General features: G+C 47.4%; 6 protein-coding genes across 6 annotated transcripts; all 6 read right to left on the reverse strand.

The window, feature by feature from the left end:
* Positions 1-551: 551 nt before the first annotated feature.
* On the reverse strand, positions 552-2034 carry F4822DRAFT_442417 (putative FMN dependent dehydrogenase; the record flags this gene model as incomplete). Its single annotated transcript, XM_051462984.1, has 3 exons — positions 1729-2034; positions 1290-1686; positions 552-1221 (listed from the first exon to the last, which is right to left on the reverse strand). Exons 1-3 carry the CDS (start codon positions 2027-2029, stop codon positions 552-554), a joined length of 1368 nt encoding a protein of 455 aa, XP_051317227.1. The 5' UTR covers positions 2030-2034.
* A 753-nt stretch (positions 2035-2787) lies between these two features.
* On the reverse strand, positions 2788-8561 carry F4822DRAFT_436768 (Sec23-binding domain of Sec16-domain-containing protein; the record flags this gene model as incomplete). Its single annotated transcript, XM_051462340.1, has 2 exons — positions 2788-3371; positions 3425-8561. The coding sequence occupies 2 exons, from the start codon at positions 8559-8561 to the stop codon at positions 2788-2790; spliced, it is 5721 nt and encodes a 1906-aa protein (XP_051317228.1).
* Positions 8562-9603: 1042 nt separating this feature from the next.
* Positions 9604-11683, reverse strand: F4822DRAFT_396797 (FAD dependent oxidoreductase). Its single transcript, XM_051457561.1, has 3 exons — positions 11350-11683; positions 10369-11267; positions 9604-10304 (listed from the first exon to the last, which is right to left on the reverse strand). The coding sequence occupies exons 1-3, from the start codon at positions 11591-11593 to the stop codon at positions 10038-10040; spliced, it is 1410 nt and encodes a 469-aa protein (XP_051317229.1). The 5' UTR covers positions 11594-11683; the 3' UTR covers positions 9604-10037.
* Positions 11684-12148: 465 nt separating this feature from the next.
* On the reverse strand, positions 12149-14013 carry F4822DRAFT_396800 (domain of Kin17 curved DNA-binding protein-domain-containing protein). The gene has a single exon (XM_051457562.1). It carries the CDS (start codon positions 13881-13883, stop codon positions 12867-12869), a length of 1017 nt encoding a protein of 338 aa, XP_051317230.1. The 5' UTR covers positions 13884-14013; the 3' UTR covers positions 12149-12866.
* Positions 14014-14284: 271 nt separating this feature from the next.
* F4822DRAFT_396801 (aspartate kinase) lies at positions 14285-16981 on the reverse strand. Its single transcript, XM_051457563.1, has 6 exons — positions 16399-16981; positions 16313-16332; positions 16180-16260; positions 15775-16099; positions 14803-15721; positions 14285-14737 (listed from the first exon to the last, which is right to left on the reverse strand). The coding sequence occupies exons 1-6, from the start codon at positions 16486-16488 to the stop codon at positions 14637-14639; spliced, it is 1536 nt and encodes a 511-aa protein (XP_051317231.1). The 5' UTR covers positions 16489-16981; the 3' UTR covers positions 14285-14636.
* An 824-nt stretch (positions 16982-17805) lies between these two features.
* F4822DRAFT_427308 (uncharacterized protein) lies at positions 17806-20296 on the reverse strand (the record flags this gene model as incomplete). Its single annotated transcript, XM_051460714.1, has 3 exons — positions 17806-19303; positions 19361-19654; positions 19710-20296. The coding sequence occupies 3 exons, from the start codon at positions 20294-20296 to the stop codon at positions 17806-17808; spliced, it is 2379 nt and encodes a 792-aa protein (XP_051317232.1).
* Between the last annotated feature and the right edge of the window lie 732 nt (positions 20297-21028).

Consider the following 21028-nt stretch of genomic DNA (forward strand, 5'->3'; position numbering starts at 1 on the left):
TGACTAAGCACCGTTACACTATTATTCGTCATGTGAAATATCCTTAGGATATGCAGCCTTAGAAGAGGGACATATTCTAGTACCAAAACAGTTACCAGTTAAAAGAAGTGAGGAAATGAAGCAGTCGTCTGCCTATACAGGCCTTTTTCCCCATGTCGAAAGGTGGGTGGGCTGCTCAGGGTGAGACGGTCGGCGGATGGAAGAAAAGGAGGGGAGAGAAAAATAACATGGTACATAGGAGGTAGACTTAGTACATTATTATTAAAATCTTGAAAAGTACCTACCTAGGACTTCGATATGTAGTGGCTGGGGATGGATATATTAATAATTCGCTTCTTGAAATGATTCCTCTGGTGTTGTGAATGTTTGTGCCCTGGGTTGTTGTGTAACTATACAGCAAACTTCATGTATAACATACTTTGCGCCAGTCTTGCACTATGATGCTTTCTATAGTTTCTCTAATTTCGGTATAGCAATTAAGTGGGTTTCAATGGTTGTCTACTTAGGTATCTGAGGTCGCGATCGATTTCACTCGTCACCGAATACGTTCCCTAAAATAGCTCATCCTCTTTAACAAGTACCCGCCTATTCAGATGCTTCGGGTTCGTAGACTCGATCCCGGAGAGATATAGCGTGAGCTCCAAATCCCCAAGTAGACTTCGCAGAACATGCGCAACACCCTCTTCACCACCAAGCACAAGTCCATAGACGTAAGGTCGTCCTACGAGGCACGTACTAGCACCTAATGCCATTGCCTTCGCTATATCCGCGCCGCTGCGGATCCCCGAATCAAACAATACATCGACCTTTCTCCTCTCACTCCCAGTGAATTGGTTATCGGGCGTGCGATTAACAGTATTAACAGCATTAACAATGCCTGACAGCGCACCTATCGAACTCATACCCCCATCGGCTTGTCGACCCCCATGGTTACTAACCACAATTCCATCTACAAGGTTTGATTCTGCAATTTGCCGTGCATCGTCTGCACTTTGAATGCCTTTTAGTATAATCGGTCCGCCCCATTCTTGACGAAGAAATTGCACGTCTTCGAGTGTATGGCCCGTCCCCGGGAAAATAGTACGTGTCCATTCCGCCGCCGCAGCGCTCATGTCATCTTCTACTTCGCATCTATGTTTTTGCTTAAAGTGGTTGCGGAATACCGGATCTGATAGTCCGATGGCTACACCTACTTGATCGGAGCGTAGGAAAGGGTTGTATCTGTATTATATAATTAGCCAGTAATAGAGGTTGAATAGGGGTAGGAAGGGGGCAAAACTCAAACCTACCCATTATCCATATCACTAGGCCTCCATCCAAGAATATACGTATCAAGCGTAACCACCAGCACCGAGAACCCAGCATTCCTCGCCCGTCTTAGCAACGAAACCGTAATATCATCATGTTCCCTCGAGGGCCAATATAACTGATACCACCTCTCAGCCCTCCCCTTCCCGTCTACCGCAGCATCACTAGCCCTCGCCACATCCTCGATACTCGTGCTACTCGCCGTACTCAAAATAAACGGAACCCGCTCCCTCGCCGCCGCCGCCGCAGTCGCGATTTCACCATCTGGATTCATGATCTTTTGCACACCTACGGGTGCACATGCAATCGGACACGGTAACTTCCTCCCCACCACCTCAGTCGAAAGATCCAGGAATACACTCTCTCCCTTCCCACTTCCTTTCGCATCCGTAGTCCCTCCCCTCCCGCCCAACCCCAGACGTCTAGGGACGATACTCCACCGCGCAAACGCATCTCTATTCTTCCTACCCGTCTCCCCTGTTCCCGCGCAGCCTAGTACGTATCCCTTCGTGTCGGCAGACATGCGTTCAGCGGCTAAGGGTCCCCATTCCAACGGTTTGAAAGTAAACGGCGGACGTTGGTACCGTAGGCCACGCTGGTATACCTCCGCCTCATACGCTATCGGATCCGGGTTTGGGTCCGGATGTGCGACCGTATCGGGACGTTTTTGCGGGTGGTGATGTTGCGCTGTTGTCATTGTGGTATCTTGTTGCTTAGACATTTTTAAGGGGTGAAGGAGAAAGAGTAGAGAGGAAGAGTACGTTATTATAAGGACCCGGCTTGTCGGGAGCGACCTAGATACTTATACCCAATCACATCACAAACGCAGGTACACATCTCTGTGCCGTCAACCGAGCCTACGTCATCGTATATGCAGGAACAAACTTCGAGCTGTATTCGATGCGGTTTTTCATCTTCATGATGTCACTCTGCACGTAGCAAACGATCGGATAGTTCCTTTTTTACTCTTCTGAGCCATAATCCGGAACGAAAACACTACAAGATATCAGCTTCATTTAAAAAGCAAAAACACGAGACAACAAAATATAGCAGAAAACCCATCTTTCATTCCATTCCAAGTAGTAGTACTAGCCATACACACACATACACGCCACGACCATTCTAACCCGGCCGTCCGTTCTGTTTGGTTTTATTACAAAATTCGCTAAGTTCTATATAATACAACAACCAACCCTCAAACCACATATTTTGGTTCGTTGGGCATGGGCCAATTCGTCTGGTATGATTTCATATCAAGCGCCCGAATAAAAAAGTCGACTTGATCAAAAACCCACAAACACCCCACGCCCGCCCATCCCATCGATTCGGTTGATAATGTACCATCTATTGCACACACGCAACACGCGAAAAATGCCGCCTCGTGATGCACATTTCCATATTTCGTACTCCATCCTCCCCTCTATGCCGTTTGTTGAATAATCGATCGCTTGATAATGCTGCCTCCCAAATCCTTCATGTTTATTTAGCCATAACATCCACATATCGTCCCGCTTTGCGCGGTTTCTTGCCTGCTTTCCTTTGGCTACCCGCCGCGCCGAGTAAGTCATCGATGCTACTCGCGTTGCTTAAGCTCGTAGTCGGCCTGCTCGGAGGACGGTTAAGCGGGCCGCCGGGAGCACTAGCAGTGCTCTGGCTCGACACAGATCGCATCATAGGCGGGGCGCCGCCAGGGACGGTAAGGTTTTCTTGGGATGCGGCTTTGTTCAACATGGCAGGTGGCGGTGTAAGTGTAGATCGGGGAGGTCCGCCTAGAGCTGGTGGAGGAGCCGATGTAGGCCCTCCAGGTGGTGGTGGAGTACCATTGCGGGATGCAGCACGAGGTGGTGGGGGTGTTGCTGTCTTGGCAGGAGTATTCTCAGCTCCGGGTTTCTTATTGACCCATCGCTTGAGATCTGGATCGTATACAAAGCTGCTGGCTTCACCAAGCTTAGCTTTGATGGGTTTATTGGCTGGTTCTGCCGCCTCCTTTTTAGCGCCGCCACCAAACCAACCCCCAAAGCCCCAGCCTTTCTTGGCCGCCTTGGCTTCAGCAGCGCGTTTGGCTAGATAGGCTATTAGCATCTTCTTAACAATAATAATTATAAAAGGAACTCACCTTCTTCCTCTGCAACCCTTCGAACCATCTCCTCATTTTCCCTATCCTTCTCTGCCTTGCTCTTCTCTTGTGACTTTATGCTAGGAATATCATCGTCATCGTCGAAGTAACTCTTCTTTTTAGGCTTTGATTCCTCGGAATCACCGTTATCGCCAGCTAGACCCGGTTCATACGATGGCGGTTCGAAGCTAGATGGCTGGAACGAAGGTGGCTCGTATCCCCCAGAGTAGCTATCGGTTTGCGTCGCGGGCGCTTCGAACGAATTCGTTGAGGGCGGTTCATATCCGTACGATGGTGGCTGGTAACCCTGATTCGAGCTGGTATCATTCACAGAAACCTCCGGCTTTGATGCTATTATAGGAGGGCCTTGTAGAGAAGCATTGCCATTTGGAGAGGCTTGCGCAGCGCCATATGGGTCGTAACCTGGGAATGAAATACCAATGCCTGTAGGTTGAGGGGCCGTGTCCGATCCTCTAGAGTTCGGCGTATACGGTGAAGAATTAATTGGAGCCGTGGGTTGGTAAGGGTTGGAAGGTACGTTTAAGTCAGGAGTGTAGGGATTTCCATAGGCTGATTGCATGTCCGATCCCCGCCTAGGAATATCAAGAGAGCTTCGAGTCATCTCGCCCGAAGTCCTCTCCATTGAAGATCGACCCGGGTTGTAAGCGGAGTTCGGATCGTAAGGGTTACCTGAAGACTGGGGTGCTGCTGGTGCGTAACGCGAACCAGCTTTAGTAGCCGGAGCAGTAGGTGATGGGTTACCATTTGCATACATCTCGAAGTTTGAGACAGATGGGGATCGACTGATCGTTGGCGTTCCACCCGCAAGTCGGGCAAACGGCCCCGATTCAGCGCCAGCCTCACCCGATGCACCATTACCAGAATTTTCGTCATCGTCGCCAGCGACAAACTTGTTGAAACGACTCCACATATTATTAGACACCTGGTCCATTCTAGGCTTGGGAATCCAAGAAGACGACTCTTCCTTCGGAGCTTGCTTCAATCTTCTCATGAGATCGTCTACAGATGACTCGAGAGCAGCGTTATAGTACGGCGATCGCTTTGTCTGCGCAGTTATCGCATTGTAAATGCCTTCGCAATATTGTAAAGCCTTATCTCTAAAACCATACTCAGCAAGAGTCATGGCATGTTGCAATTTGTATGCGGCCAAGTGTGAACAGCTTTGGGCAATGTTTGAGCCTCCTGCAAGTAATAGTCCGTATTCGTAGACTTCGCTAAGTTGCAAGGCCTCCGTTTCCTTTGCGAATTGATCTGCTTGACGACGGTGGTCGGCTCCAACGAGAACAAAATTGGCGTTAGGATCATCAAGGCCACCAAAAATGGCACTGTTCCTTGCAAAAATGTAGCAGATATGGGCTGCTTCCGCTCGTCCATATCCAGAGAGCAGATTTCCAAGAGACCTCAGCGCCTGAGCATCACCAAAGCTTCTGTTGCTCAATATTAGACCAAGAGTCTCACGCCATTTGTCTAGTCCTGCCAAGGCATCTTGTGAAGCATTGATTGGGGCTGAAGTCGACATGAGTTGAAGACCAGCTCGCGCGTGAACCGGAACAAGCTCATCAACTGACTCTTCGAAGTTTCCAGAAAGAACACCATAAAGCGCAGCGAGAGATTCGTTCCCATGGCCTGGGTGGTTCACCTCTTTCTTTATGAATTCTTGTGCAACCTGCTTGTATAAGTCGGGACTCTGCATCGTGTTCGAGATAAGCATTGCATGTCCCCACAATCTCTTATCCACCGCGGCCCAAACAGCCTTTTCTCGGTCGCCGGATAACAAATGGTGTCGGATTTGTTCAATAGCAGTAGAATCAACTGCATCTGCCTGCATACTGGTAACTGCCCCAGAGATTCCGGTCAAATCAGCTCCAGTAGAAATAGCAGCCGCAATCTCTGGGTTGTTAGCATCAAGACCAGGAGAGATAACCTCCCTAACCGCTTTATCCACCGTAGGGTTTCCTTCTAGAGTTCCATCGTTCTCAATGAATACTCTTAGAATCTTCCACAATAGTAATCGCTCGATAGTCCTTTTGTCCTCATGTGAAACAACCTGCTGGAATGAAACATTTGGAAGACTTCGTTCCAGGGTTTCGATACTAGCTGTGAGCCATGCCACTGTTTCCTTTTTCTTCGATTTGCCCTTCAAAGGACCTGGGAATTTCGCTAGACGTTCCTCCAATGGTTGGATATCCTTGACATGTTTGACCTTCACCTCACCCGGACTTCGCACAATCATCGGTAATGCTTGGCTTATGCCATATCGAGGGACATCAGTCGGGAAAGAAGTCACAAGTATACCCCCTACACCCCATGAAATCAACGGTGCACCTCGCCACCTTTGCAGAGGATCCTTTTCTCGGCCATCTGTCGGTGGGACGAGATTTAGATGCTGTGACATGCCACGAGTTCTAACCGTGGGTCGAGCAGCTTCCGCATTCGGCATCGTTGAGCCTTGCACTGACGACGGTCGAGGAATGGGGTCTACTGATTTCCCAGCAGCTCGGTTGCCATAAAGCGCACCGGGTGATTGAGTCTGGGAACGAGGCGGAGGTACAAAGTTGACTTCCTTGTGCGGCACGGTCGCAGGCGACATTGGAACATAATTAGACGCTGATCGTTTCGGGGGCGAAATCGCGCTATACGCCGGGGATCCAAGAGGCGGAGGAGTATGCCTAGCATTTCTTGGACTATACTTCGACTCGACCGGAGGTTTAGGGGCCGTCGGAGGAGATCGTAACGGCGAAGTTTCCTCTTCAACCTCTTGCGTCGGCGGTAACGAAGGCACCCTAGTAAGGCGCGGTTCGTACTGAGATGAGCTGCTTCGGCTTAAAGAAATATTTTCGCCGTTCACGGGGCTTTGAAGTGACTTGTCGTGTGACACTTCAAAGTGAGAGTGAGCGAGAGGACTTGAAGTCCGAGGTTGATGCGCAAGCGCCGGAGGCGGAACAGCGGCATATCCTCCACTAGAGGAACGCACACTGGGTGGAGCGGGTGAGTATCTGCTACTCGCAGGTGGAGGGGCCACTCCGTTCGTCACCGATAAAGTGGTAGGCGCTGGGGAATATCTGGCGGATGCGGGAGGAATGCTAGGTTTCGGTGGTGAGCTAGATTGTAATGAGGCGTAAGGATTAACACGCTCCGGTGCAACCAACGGCGAGATGCCAGGTGCTTGATCCTGAGGGGAAAGTGGCTGGGAGGAGGGGCGTAAGGCACTAGGAGGACCTTGAGGAGGACCCTGGGGATGTCCATATGGACTTTGCTGGGGAGGAGAAAGAGGATTACTGTGTCGCGAAGCTGGACGAGGCTTAGATGTCATTGGCAAATCCTCGAAGAAACTCGGCTTTGACCTCAACTGAGGAGTTGTTTGAGGGGTTAATCTCTGGCCTGCAGATGGTGGCGGGGGTGGCGCTTGACTCGAGTGACTAGAACCGGGAGGCGACAAACTCGGGTTTGAACCACTTGTAGGGGGTGGTTGAGCGTACATGCTCGCACTCCTTGGAGGACCGACTGGCGGAGCTAAAGGTGCCACATTATTTGACCTTGGCAGCTGTTGCATGCTAGGTCGCTTCTTCGGCTTGACGACTTCCATCGGAAGATCATACGGAGATGTATAACCACCTTTGGATTTATCGGCATAACTCTGAGCCTTAGGCATGCTTGGTTTCGGGGGAGGGGCTCCATATCCGCCCATTGCTGGAGGGGGGACAGATGCTGGGTGTGAATAAGAGGGGTGTTGCAAAGGCTGTGCTTGAGAAACAACTGGGGCGGGTGCGTAAGGATTCGCACTCGGTTGAGCGGAACGTTGTAAATCGGGTGTGTAACGACCATTTAAGCCTGCCGAGTGAGGTTGTGCGGTTGTGTTAGGTTGAGCTGTTGAAATCGCTGGTGGAGCCGGCGTTTCTTCTGTTTCTTCTAAAAATCCCTCGTCATCGCTCCCAAAGATATCTGCAGGGTCAAGTTCTTTAGATTCTGTGGTTGAGTCCAATAGAAAATCATCGTCATCCTCAAAAGCAGCCGCCCACTTAGCGTCGACATCCGGCTCTTTAGAATCACCATTCACGGTAGCCACCGCAGGCGGAGCCGAGATTGCTGGTACCTTCGGGGTAGGATCATCGATAGGCGTAGGGAGTTCTGAGTCCGAGTAAAAAGCACCTGTCGTTGGGTCCAATACGTCGCCCAACACCATACTTGTGGATTTCCTCTGCAGGGTGAGATCAAAAGCACTATTCCCGTGGAGTTGGGATTCCCCTTGAGTAACTTGGCTGAAGAAATCATCACCTTCTTCAACGGCATCTTGCGCAAAGAGATCTTCAGTATTCGAGGCTTGAGGCTCGCTGTGGTTCTCCGGTTCATGCGACTCTTGTTGTGGAATTAAAGGTAATCCTTCCTCAAACCGAGCTTCTAATTCCTCCTCTTCTGTTCCCACAAGATCTCCACCAAGATATTCCCCAGCAGGTTGTTCTTGATCCAAAGTCCCGGGAAAGTCTGGTGTAACCTGTTCGGTGTGGGATTCGTCCTTCTCCAACTCTTGCAGTATATCTTGAGCTTGTGTTGATGGCGGTGGTTGTTCTATTTCGTCGTCGGTAACGGTATCCGTTTGTGGTACAACAGGGAAGGAGTTTGTCCTCTCGTTCGGGGGCATGAACTTGAAGGGATCCGTATCTGATCGTTGCAGGTTCCACTCGGTTTCCTCGTCATCATCGAAGCTTACTCCGTGAGACACGGTACGCGCAAACGATATCGTACTTGAGTGTTTGGCCGCGTTGCTTGTAGGTACAAACTCTGGTAAAGAAAATTCGTGTTCGCTATCGGGTATGGGAACCTCTTGGTCTTGCGCGGCTGCGGACGGAGCTGATAGATCCCACGCGGCATCTCCGGCTTCCTCATCATTGTTGAATTGATCTAGAAACGCGCCCTCATTAGAAGGCTGTTGGTATTGAGGATGTGTTTCCTCTTCTATTATTTCGTTATTCGACATATCTAGAGCCGAATGCTCAATCGTTTGCTCATCGACAGTGGTCGCGTGTTGATTATTCGGTATGTCGAGTTCTGGTGTTTGGTTATGGTGATTAGAAAATGGCATCTTAGCCGGATGCCACGTCGCACTTGGGGTATCCATCATCTCCGGGTACAAATGATCGCGCGAATTAAACAAGCATCGAAACAATTAATGAGAATGGTCCGTGTTAAAATGAAGTAGGATAGAAAATGGGTACTGCGAAAGTTAAGACTCATTAGTTCCACGGGTTTGAGATGTTATCGTGCCATTAATAGTTATGAAATGGATCGCATGCCAGAAACTGATAGGGAGGGACAAGAGGTACAGCAGTGATTTAGGTAGAGAAGTATAGGGGCAAACAGTGCTATGCATAACCACTAAATAGCTTAAAAAACAGGGGGAAATGAATTTCATCGCATGTGAAATGAGTTAGGAAATGGGACCGAACTTACTTATTATACAAGAACAACTAGTGAAAAAGTTTATTCCGTGATTTAAAGCTACATGCCAGACTCCATTGTTATTTTGCTCAGGAGCATTCAATTTCTCTTCCAAAAAATCGAAAGAAATAAGTTTTGGAAGAAATTTGGGAAGATGAGAGAAAATTAGAAGTTGAGGCAAAGTGGCAGCTCCACAGGAAAGGTGACATTAACTTTTCCAAGCACGCCTCGACCTCTTTTGGGGGATCATCCGTTGAGGCCATGGTCTAATCCATGCCAATTTATGTACTATTATGTATGTACATGTACTATATGCCCTGCTCATGCATCTCGCACAGGCCACTTTCATCACGCTAGTAGGTACCTAGTCTAGCGGGCCTACAAAAATAAATGACATAACCACGACGGAATACCTAAAACAAAACCTCCCTCCTAAACAAAACAGAACAGCTTGTCCTGTTTATGATGATATATTATCCGACAACTTACCAGATGCCGAATATTCTACGAATTTATATTAAATAGATACTATATCCACATTTATTATCATCAGAAGCATATGTGTCTTTTCAGCTTATTCAATAATGATTAAGTCGTTTATGTCACAGCTATACTATTACTGGTATCTCCGGACTATCAATTCTATCAATTACGTAGTTGGTTGAAGTGCCTATCATCGGAAAGGCACGGCCCTTAACTCCCTGATTTAATGTTCTTTCCAGGTACAATTCATTGTATACAGTGAGCTCCACAGGGCACTGAAGGTTCTAAACAGCCAATAAGAGCCAATAAGGATCGCCAAGTCTGGCCCTGCAGCTTCATAAGTTATTTTTAGTTATCAAAACGTCTTAGGTGCCTCCGAACTCCGACTCTTCCAACACTTTGGTTCTGGTTCGATAAATTGAAGATTATCATCCTTCAATCTTACATGTATCCATTCATTCAGGAACTTGCAGTAATCGATATTAAATTCTATCGAACGATATGCTCAGTCTTACGTTAAGACTGTTATGAATAGCTTCATAAACAGTCAGCAGCATTAAGTCATAACTACCATTATGTCTATATAGCATTCTAGATTCCATTCCTTATACCCAGCTGAAAATAGTATAATATCCCTTCAAGATACATAACCAATACTTTTCCATATCCATAACTAATACTTCAAATAGATATCAGCCTGTGCCCTCCCCGTAGTACGAGCAGCAGCATGCTCAGCAATCTTCCGAAGCCGTGCCGCACTCGTCTGGTAAGAAGCCGGAATCCCGGTCTCCGAGAAGGGCAATCCACTCCTAATCATCTCAGCCAATCCCTTGGCACATAGAAGCACATTCGGCATCCCGTGTCCGTTAAACCCGGCACAGATATACAACCCCGGCTTCGAGGGCACTCTTCCGATATGCGGGGAGTCATCCGCGGAGTACTGTATTCTTTGTTAATCCCTAACCCTTCTCAATGTCGCAAAAAGGAGGATAAGAAAAACTCACAGCCATAATCCCCGTCCAAACCCTCTCCGTCTTGGTCTCTCTCCCCTCCCACCCCTCAAACGTCCTCTCCGCCCAATTATCAAAATACGGCACCGTTGGTCCAATCAACGTCGCATCATCATAATTCCTATACCACTGTTCTTTATTCTGATGGTAGTACGCGCTTCTCGCGCCCCCAACCAACAAGCTTCCATCTGGTCGTTTGCCGTAGTACGAGTCAACCGAATTCGGACTTTCCATCTCTAGCGCACACGAACCTAGAGGTGGTACAGGCCGGGAAACCGATAATGAGGATGAGGATGACGGTAAGATCCTAGCAACCGTACCCCTAGCAGCGTAAATCGCAGCATCGTACTCAGGCAGCAGACTACTAGTATACGCATTCGTCGCAAAAAACACATTCTTCGCCCTAATATCCCCCCTCCCCGTAGCCAACGTCCAATATCCCTCCCCATCAACCGTATCCGAGACCTCAATCACAGGCGTATGCGTCTGTAGATTCACCCCCCGGCTCACAGCACCGGCTAGTAAATGCATAACCAATTTATACGGCCAGAGCGTATGCGCCGGGTACGTGAACGCGATCTTAGCATCTTTAACCCCAGTAACCTTTTTCGCGGCCTCGGACTCATGGCATGTGACTTCGCTCAGGGAGGGACAGTTTAGTTTCGACATTGCGGTCCAGAGTTTCTTGATTTTGGCTGCTTCAGCTGCGTCTACGAACATGTCGGCTGTGGTCACGGGTCGTAGGTCACATGCTATGTTTTCTGCCTGGATGAGCTCTACGACGGCGCTGGCGTTGGCGAGTTCGAAGAGCGCGACTCGGTTTGCGTCTTCGAGACTGTGGGATTGCATGCGTGATGCTACGGCCACGAATATGTCGGGTCTTAAGTGGCCGCCTGGTGAATGGTTAGCTTTGGGTCATAAAAATCCTCATTAAACGTGGTAAGGTGGAATGAGTAGGGTATTAAGATGACTTGCCATTTCTCCCAGTAGCCCCCGAACAAGCCTCACGAGCTTCCAAAATGGTGATGCTTGGCCTCTCAGAAGTAGGGCTCTCCTTCAGTAAATAGTGCGCAATAGATGCACCCGCAAATCCAGCGCCAACAATGATGATATCCTGTTTCTCAGGCAGCTCCTCCGTGCTGCGATGAGAATCGAGCTCATGAAGCTCTGTTCGCCAGTACGGGACAGTGGCGTTCGGGACTGGGTAAGGTCTGTCCATTATGTTAGAAATATTTAGATATTAATATTATGATTAATGAATTAATATAACGATGCTATCGTGAAGCACTTGGATTCAATTGTATGTATGCTTGCCTATTGTGTTTTGGTTTCGCCATTATCGTATCGAGAATAGTCTTATATATATCGTGTAGACTAAATGAAACCCTTAGTCTCAAGCTTGAGGTTCTATCCAAATGAGTCACGACCGGCCACCGTCGTCATCGGATGCGCAATAAAATAAACATACCGAACTAAACAACTTCAATGATGATAGTATAATCACAACATATCTTATAGCATATGTGGTCGCGTGCGCGGACTACATCGCGGACTACATATCGGATTAAACATCGGACTAGCCAGCGGACTACACGGCGTCGTCAACGGATGCGATGCGGAGTATAACGATGTCAATCATCTTCTAACAATCTGTAAGTCTATCGCGAATATGCTTCCAAGGGCCGATTAGAAGCCGACAGCGAATGTCTAGGCATTCATCGGGTACGTCAGCGACCATATAATTCTTGGATATCCCATGAGCAATTGGTGATGTGTGCAAAACGCGTATTCAAATGCATTTAATATTATCTATGTATGTCGTTGGAGATGGATGATGACATCGCGATAACAATTCCGCCTACATGATCTAGGACTTCATGCGGCGATTGATAATACCATGCCCAATTCATTATGATGGTGTAGCGTGTGGTATAGTACACCACTCAAAGGATGACGATGCTATATAATATGACTCCTCTTCTTAACCTAACAAAGGAATGAGTGTAATGCTGGCCAGGTAATATACCTCACCGCCAGCTCAGCCCTAAGAAGTTTTCGGCAGGAGGTTAGAACAAGTAGAAAAAGGCAATGTGACATTATTCCAGAAAAGCGGTTCGCGCCCAGATTAAGATGGAGCCTCAAATCGCTGTCGTGCATATTCCGATGACGCGGCGCCGATAGGCCCACGTAAGGGTTCGGTAGAATATTCTATAGGCAATCGTTGCCCTACGTAAAATATAGGAGTTGTAGTTTTGGGGGAATTAAGATATTACAAAGGATTGAAGAAATACGGAAGTAATTCCGTGTTGCAATCTATTGTAAATGCGATAATCTGGCATTCAAATATGTTGGTACCATTCTTCAACGGGAATGCATGTAATCCTAAACGCCGATGCTATAAAACTTCTGATGCCACGATGGTATACCAGAACGTCATTCTCAATGCTTTATCAATGCTTCCTCCTCTTCCCTCTTTCAAATATCAACTGCCCTTACGTTCTCTGTCTCTTCGCACCCCCATCTCTTCCTGATCCCTCTCTTGCTCTCTTACGCTCAATCTCTTCTTTCATAATACGCTCCGCCTCGCTCATCTTCTTCGGCTGTCCAAATGCAGGCGCCTTTTTCGAGCCACCTGCCAGTGCATTCTTTTTCGCAGCCGCAAATACATTCTTCAGTTGTGGTGTCGCCGCCATCTTGAGCGAGATAAGTGCTGCGGCTGGCGCAGGTTTATCAGCGCCGGCGGTGGGCTGCGCTTGCGAGGGCGTTGAATCGGTCTTCTCCTGTTCTCCCTCTTTCGGTGGTGAACCTGCTGCCTCCGATGTCGACTTCTCCGGCGATGCGCTCTTCGCAGATTGAGCAGCAGGTTTTGTGCCAAAAGACAACTTAATCTTCTCCCCCTCTTGTCTCTTAAGTTCCTTCCCTTCCATATTCTCAGCATCATCCTGGTCCTTATCACCCGCCTCTTTCTTCGCGCGACGAATCTGTTCCCGGATCATCATCTGTTCTCTTTCCTCATCCCCCTTATCCTGCATCTCCTTCCTACGCACCGCGTCCTTCCTCCTCAGCGCATCAGGCGAATCATCGACCCACGCAATATGAATACCCTTCTCATTCTCCTCCACCCGACAAATGCCCTCCCTGCCCAAATGTTTCGCAAACTCAGTAAGCGAATGCCATTTCGTAGCATTCATATGTATATGTTCCTTATTCGCGATATAATTCTGGTAGAAGTGATTAATATTCACCGCCTTCTCGCCGTGCGACGTTCGCAGTAGCTGTGTAAAATCTTTAAGAAACTCGTTGCTAAATTCGTCAATGTACTTTTTCGGATCCTCGCCGACGAGTAGCATTTTCCGCGTGTGCGATTCGCTTTGCGTGTGCATCTTGAATGCGTTGGCGTCGCGACATTGTTTTTCGCAGATCTGACAGTACCAGCGAAGGCGCTGTAGTCCCTTCGATTTGAGCTTGTTGCTCAGGTATTTGGTCGATCCGACCTCTGCTTTCGGCATCTTGGCGTTTTTCTGTGTATCTTAGGATCTAGATAATCGAGATTTCGGGAGTAAGAGAGGGTCGCTATTTGTGGTGGCGACGATGAAAGCTGTCGAAGGTTGATCGAATAGTTGTTGGTGGGAAGAGTTGACGGATTGCGATAAAAAAGATACGGAGACGGTGACGCTGATAGCCATAAGAAACGGAATGGAACTGTGGCGTTGCAGCACTTACTGTCTTATCGATAAAACGCCACTCGGTATGTCAGCTGACAACAGCTGGGGAATCAATACCTTGTTTACAATTGAATGAACTGACGAATCATCGTCCAGATTTAACCCTCGTATTGCCCAGGTAGGCAAATACCAAGAATCCCTCGTAGCATGGGTGTCAAGCAAGCAATCTGTAGAATGTTTTCGAGCTTATTGAGTTCAGTTTGCTGTGTGGGATAATGATTTCATCCTATGATTCTTTTCCCTTAGTAGTTGTATCCCTATGAATGGCCCTCCAGATTCTCCGTCCAATCCATTCAGAAAACAGTCAAATACCATGTCACGATACCAAGTAAAATGTTGGATATCACTCTTCACTCTATAATAGTCACATATTCTAGAGAACACCAAGCCCCTTTTTTGTACCTCTAAGGCTTTTACACAGCTCTAATGCACATAACGAAATAGGCTCCCTGTACCCCTGAACATGCTGCCTTTATAAAACTATAGTCTTCTTATGCAATGATAAAAGCGTATCTGATCATCTATTGGTATACCCTCTCACATCTCAAGAAACGTGAAGAGATTCGTATGTAATATGTTCATGGCTCTCGTAGCCTCTCTCGCGTCAATGACACACGAGATATTTATCTCACTCGCACCTAATCGCTTCATTAGCACATCATCCTATAGTTCCAGCATAGTCATCCCATGCATAATAACATACCTTGCGATATCATCTCAATATTAACATTATGCTCTCCAAGCGTAGAGAACATACGTCCCGCAATACCCGTCAAATTCTTCATCTCGGCACCAACCAAGCTCAAAATAGCCATATCCAGTAGAATGCTCACATCGCCACACTCCTCGAGTTCCGCCTTGGCCTTTTCAAAGTGGCGTACGGATGGAGCTGTTGAGTGGATGGCCATGGAGACGTGGACCTCGCTCGTAGAAATCAAGTCGACGGATATCCGGTGGCTGTTGAGGATCGAGAATACCTTAGCGAAGAAGCCGTGTGATATCGAACGTTTGTTTGAATGTACATTGATCACTGTGATGTTGTTCTTGATGGTGACGGCTGTAGGACGCTTGGGGTATTTGCGTAAGGAAGCATCGGACGGCCGAGATCTTCGGATCTGTTGTGCTGGGGATTGGACTGGGTCGGGAACAACGATAGTGCCGTTACCGCGCGGATTATTCACGTTCTTGATGCGAATTGGTATAGGGGGATCCGCCTTGATAACTTGATCCATCGTCAAATGGTGGATGACTTCAGAGCCGTAGAATGTGAGTTCCGCCGCTTCGGATGGTGTGATCGACGCTAGTAATCGTGCCGTGGGTACTTTCGTGGGATCTGCTGTGAAGATACCATCGACTTCCTTCCATATTTGCAATTCTTGGGCCTTCACTCCTACGGATACTAATGCAGCGCATAAATCAGTGTATCCTCGTCCAATGTCTCCATCCATAAGGCTGCCGGGTACATTGCCGAAGAAACCCGTAATTACAGGTACTCGGTCATTGCATGCTTGTATCCTTTTTCGGAAGATGGCTGCAGCATCTTTGTAAAAGGCCGGACTTAATCGATCGGAGCTGTCATAATGCATAACATCTGACAAATCCACATACTCTGCCTCAACATGCTAGAATTCTCATTAGCTAAACAAATAATTGCTTTTTCGAAGATTTCACTAACCCTGTCTTTTAGTAGATATGTCATAAATCTGCAGCTCAATTTCTCTCCGAAGCTGACGACACGATCCTTCGATCTCGCATTGACCTCCAGGTTGAATCTCTTGGCCGCGATGATATAATCTATTAATTCCTGGCAGTCTTCTTTTATATCTGAGGTGACGGCTTTTTGTAAGTCGGGATTTTTCACAAAGGCTTGTACAGCCGAGATATGGTCATTGCAGATATCTTGTATGATGAGTTTGGCAGCTTCAACGAGCTCATTTTGTGTGACTTCATTACTCGTAGCTGCTGATATGGCGCGTAATTGCTTGTACACCTCTAGTAAACTGATTAAGCATATCGTATTAGACCAATTGGTTGCACGATCTATACGGTGAGTGAATGAGTGAGTGACTTGGTGACTCACCGGCTCGTAGTGCCAGTAACTTTCTTGCCGGAGCTTCTGGCAGAACAGACGACTGCGATTTTATTCGAACTTAAGCTAGCCCTTTAATTGGGTCAGTAGAATGTTGTAGTAAGAACCAATGGGACTTTCATACCGGACTATGTCTTCGGCGATCTAATCCAAGCCACACGGAGTTAGTTGTACAATATCGAAGAATCAAGGGGTTGGTGTATGACAAACACGATCTGGAAATTTTCCCACACTTGTACCACCAAATTTTTGTACGATCCATCCACCATTGCTATCGTTGCTATGGAGTACAGACTCCATGGCTTCTGAGAAGTGAAAGGTCAGGAAGACCTATTATCGATTTAAGCCGATGTACAAATGCGACGTCACAAACGTGAATGAGTCGATGGCGGGGCAGCGCTCCAATAACAATGGGATTTATTGTAATATTCTTTAGAAAATAGAAAAATAATTGGCGATAACGATAACGCAAACCACTGAGGAATACAATTGGAATGAAAAAGATAAGACTATAGTAAGTTAAAAAAGAGAATGAGACATCAAGAGTCACGGTATGTTGTTAGTTATGTATTGTTAAACTTGTTCTCAAATAAAAATTGAATGACCTTTTCGTCGCCCAATGCCCCGAATCGGAGGTGCCACAACCGGTAACGAACGAAAAAAAATATCCGTATTGGGGTATCCTAGCTATGTACATGCATGGGCGTATGTACCCGGCTAAGTACATTCGTCAACTCCAGGACTAGCAGATCGGATTAAATATTATGGGTACCCCATAGTAGCAAGCTAGGTGTGAGCTATGGGGTTAAATAATGGGGAATGTCGGAGGTATGGAACTGTCCGACTATACTGTGAATGGTAGTGAAATAATAGGGGTTATCCAATGAAATCACGTAACCGTCCGTCTCGATACGGCAGAATAAGTACAACACGAACCCATCATGCATGAAAATCATTGTGAATATAGACATACCGTCCTGTCTATGGACTAGTGCAAATAACTACAGGTAAGTGAACAGGATAGAGGTACCGACTTGTTGACTCATTCCTGAATTATAAATAACTCAGAAATAAAATCATACCGTATCGTACCCTCACCGCGTAAACATCAAGTACCAATACTCGACAATGTGCGGAGCCATGCAGATGATCATGGGTATCACGAAGATCAACCCCCCTATCCTATCGCAGGAAAAAACAGAATCTGTGTATCCACGATGTTGCCCTTTATACCCTTGGGCCAAAGCGTGACTGTCCTATGCGCGAAAACTCCTCTTCCTGAAAACTCAAGAAGAAAAGAAAAACTCAACCCGACCAAACCAGGTCAAACCACCGAACGACCTTTTCCATGCCTCAAAAGGGTATACTCAACCCTATCCCTGCCAGAAATTATAACTCTTACAAACATTACCCCTGAACCCTACAGTGTATTTGTTCGTCGATCGTATTCGGTCATGCCGTCATGCTTTCGTGTATGTTGGCCCTTCTTGTTAGAAGCTAGGCGAAGGATTCCTATCATTAACGCCAGTAATGAATATATAGACAATGAAAGGAAGAGATCCGTTCATCATAAGCGTATGACGTAGCTTTAGATGAACCGCGAATATATGGTGCGGCTTACTGCAAAGCCTGTGTCAAGAGGGGAGGGAAACTAGGGTCTTGACCCTGTTGCAACTCAAATTTCTCCATAGGAAAGTCTTCCTCCGGTGTCCGAATGCCGATGCCACTATCATCGTGGCTAGCTGACGGAGGTAATGAGTCCTGTCTGTTGGCCTCAACCTGAGGGGGGAATAGAGCTCTGTCTGGTTGCGGGTGGGAGAGGCGTGAGAGGTTGAAGTCGTCACTTCCACTGCTAATTCGTGAACCACGATGATTCATCTCATCGTTGGTAATTGAGCGCTTAGACGCGCAGGCAACTGGCGGGAGTGAGTTCTTGGATCGCAGGAAACCACCATACTCGGCGAGGAATGCGATCATCTCGTCAATCCAACACTTGGTTACCCACCATGCACCAAAGCTCTTACATTGGCATATGGTCAGGTCTCTCATGACCTCAGTTCCAACACGCTGTACGCACCACATTATATCCTTAGGTGTGGCGTAGGGGAAACGTACAGGAAGTGAGCGTAAAAATTTGACCCATCGATCAAGCACACCCTCTTCATTCTTAGTAGAGCCGGGTTCTGGCGATTCTTGACGACTGTGTGGAGTAATTTGGCCATATAGCGTGAGACACTCAACATCCCAAGGAACCTCAAGGGGATTAACTAGATATTTTATCTCGTTAAGAAAAATGTTAACGACGTCGTCCATCCCTCTGGTAGGTACACATTCTGCAATTTTGCGTATTCTGACTGATGAGATCCAGTCCAAATACATCTGATCTCGGTTGGCAGAAAGCGAAAGCATATTTGCAGCTGCATGTGCAGTGAGATTGACTCGTAAAACACGATCAAGTAGACCAGCGAATATGGTAGCTGGAGCTTCCTTGGCCTGGACTACATGTCTTGGCTGACCCTGGTAGGCCTCACGTATGTGATAGACTAGTCGCTCTGATATGCTTCGTAGAGCATCAAGTACTGTCTTTGGGATAACTTGCAACGTAAGAACAGAAATTATCTGCATCATTCTTTGGTAAAGCATGAAGTCGCATTCTTCAATCCAAGTCGCAATGCTGGGATTGGAGAAGAGCTTCTGCACAGGCATTGTGAGGGTGCCTTGGAAAGATGTGTAAAGGTGGAAGAACGTTTTGTCCTTGCAGTAGCGAATACACTCGATAAGCGATGTGCAATGGGATCGGTACAGTGCGGTGAGGGACTTAGCCGCATCCGGGTCTGTTCCGCTCGGCAAAAACGGTTCGATTGAGGGCAGAATAACAGGCTCAGTTTGCTGTTTTATCTCTTCATCCTCAGTAGCAAAAGCTAAGTGAATAGAAGTCTTGGACTTGGATGAATCCAACAGATCGATGCTAGTTAAATCGGGTTGGTTGTAAAGACTGTGTGCCTTAGAGCCTGTCGGTTGCGAGTCGGCTTGTGTATCGGAGTGCTGGACAAGGGTCGGAGATGGTAAAGCAGTATTCTGCGTATTCAAAGCGGGAGATTGTGATTGTGGAGCACTGCGGAGTATGAGAACCAATCCTATAGACATTGTAGGGAATGATAACAAGTCTTACCTAGCAGATTGAGTGAAGGACTGGGTCTCCGGAAAGGAGAGCGCAGGACGGAGAGGGGGCTCTCTGAGATCGGGTTGATCATCAATCAATATGAAACTAACATAATGGTACTTAGACTCCCCACGGACTCCAAGTCTCCGCGTCTTTAGACCTGGAAAAAGCACACGCACTAGCTTCCCGAAGCTTGCCGGATTCAAGACTGTTATGCGCTCCGTTGCGCAACGGGATGCGTAATTTGCGTACACTCGACCTCTAGGCACAGAACCCTTGCCTGCTGCGCAAGTGTGACTGATCCTACATAAAGTCAGATTGATTATGTTTGTTCAATTTCTGCAAAGATATTACATACCAGAGCATTGCGAAGATCTGGCGAGCACGTTCCGAATTAGGACCGCGCTCATTACCATGTAATTCTGTTGCGACGTCTCCAAGGGTCCTATGTTTATTGGACTGGAAGAGCTGGCGCATTTCCAATTCGTTGTTAGCACTGGTGCGACTAGATGTAGGTTTCGAGCCAGCAGAAGGGCCCGCAGCCGAGTCAGCCTCGTCGCCTTCATCGCGATCCAACATCTGACTATCAGCGTCGGTGAAGCTTGCGTTAGCACCAAACGTCTCGGATGATACGGCATGATGCAAGCCTTGAGGTTGGTGATATGCCATGGCGGGACCAACAGTAGATTGCATGCTCAAGTTTGATGGGAACGATTGGCCGGGCTGTAACTGAGAGGTCGGACGAAGCATCATATCACCGGCTGGCATAGGTTGTAATGCCGGCATGTCTCTAGAAGGACCATGATCAGTCGGACCCCATTGATCCGGAAAGGAGTTATGATGGGTCATGAGGGATTGGTCGAGAGTCGGTTGAGTGGCGACGCTGTGGATCGAAGCGGTCGAGGCTCTCGATTGAGCTCTCTTCCTCGAGTGATGATGCGACATCGCGCCGGCCTCTAGAGGCAAAGAATCTACGTGGGAATTAGAAATAAATAAGTTATAGAATTCGTATGATATAATCATTTGACATGATAACCCATAAAGGCGTTTTAATGTGCTTTTTAGGAGAGGTGAAGCAGCAAGAAAACATACCGGCGTCCATGTCTTGTAGGGTTGTTTACCCCGACGCAGTGAGATGCGACCACAATAAACACAGCAAAGAATCAGCGCCCATCAAGCAAATGGAGCGCGAAAAAGGAGCAACGAGTGGAAGAATATAGAATAGTGATGTAAATCAAATACTATTCGTCGATATTACATGCAGAATAAGACTCTACCTGGTGATGGTCCGGCGGTCAGAGCAAAGCGCCGAAATTCGTTATGCTGGATGAGAATAGGAAAAATGGCGGAGACAAACAAGAAATCTCTCGTCGGGGCAACGGTGGATTGCTTAATTGTGGATGGTTGGCACTTCTCCACTTTGTACTTTCCCTTCGGCGGGAAAAAATAAAAGTCGAGTCCACCTGCGCACCTACGTAAAAGCAACATCGAATGAATGTGGCTGGTACCTAAATAATGCTATAGTTGTGCCTAGAAACTCCACTAGTCTTGTACCTGTAGGCCTTATATACAGATAGAGGTACTTATTACCTTCAGGCTAAGGATTAAGATATGGTGGCTGGAGTCGCGCCGCCCGATTTAGATTAGAATAACAAACCATCACGTGCTACAAACCTA

This window comes from Hypoxylon trugodes, assembly GCF_022578975.1.
Source record: "Hypoxylon trugodes strain CBS 135444 unplaced genomic scaffold F4822scaffold_3, whole genome shotgun sequence".
Taxonomy (NCBI): Eukaryota; Fungi; Ascomycota; class Sordariomycetes; order Xylariales; family Hypoxylaceae; genus Hypoxylon; species Hypoxylon trugodes.

Bases quoted from the DNA above. Each gene is read 5' to 3' on its own strand.
- F4822DRAFT_396797 (XM_051457561.1), bottom strand. From the start codon at position 11,593: ATGGACAGACCTTACCCAGTCCCGAACGCCACTGTCCCGTACTGGCGA. The intron at 11,268-11,349 runs GCAAGTCATCTT...ACCATTCACCAG, and splicing joins GGGGGCTACTGGGAGAAATG to GCGGCCACTTAAGACCCGAC. The intron at 10,305-10,368 runs GTGAGTTTTTCT...CAAAGAATACAG, and splicing joins TTTGGACGGGGATTATGGCT to TACTCCGCGGATGACTCCCC.
- F4822DRAFT_396800 (XM_051457562.1), bottom strand. From the start codon at position 13,883: ATGCCGAAAGCAGAGGTCGGATCGACCAAATACCTGAGCAACAAGCTC.
- F4822DRAFT_396801 (XM_051457563.1), bottom strand. From the start codon at position 16,488: ATGGAGTCTGTACTCCATAGCAACGATAGCAATGGTGGATGGATCGTA. The intron at 16,333-16,398 runs GTTTGTCATACA...GGCTTGGATTAG, and splicing joins TGGGAAAATTTCCAGATCGT to ATCGCCGAAGACATAGTCCG. The intron at 15,722-15,774 runs GTTAGTGAAATC...TGAGAATTCTAG, and splicing joins CATATCTACTAAAAGACAGG to CATGTTGAGGCAGAGTATGT.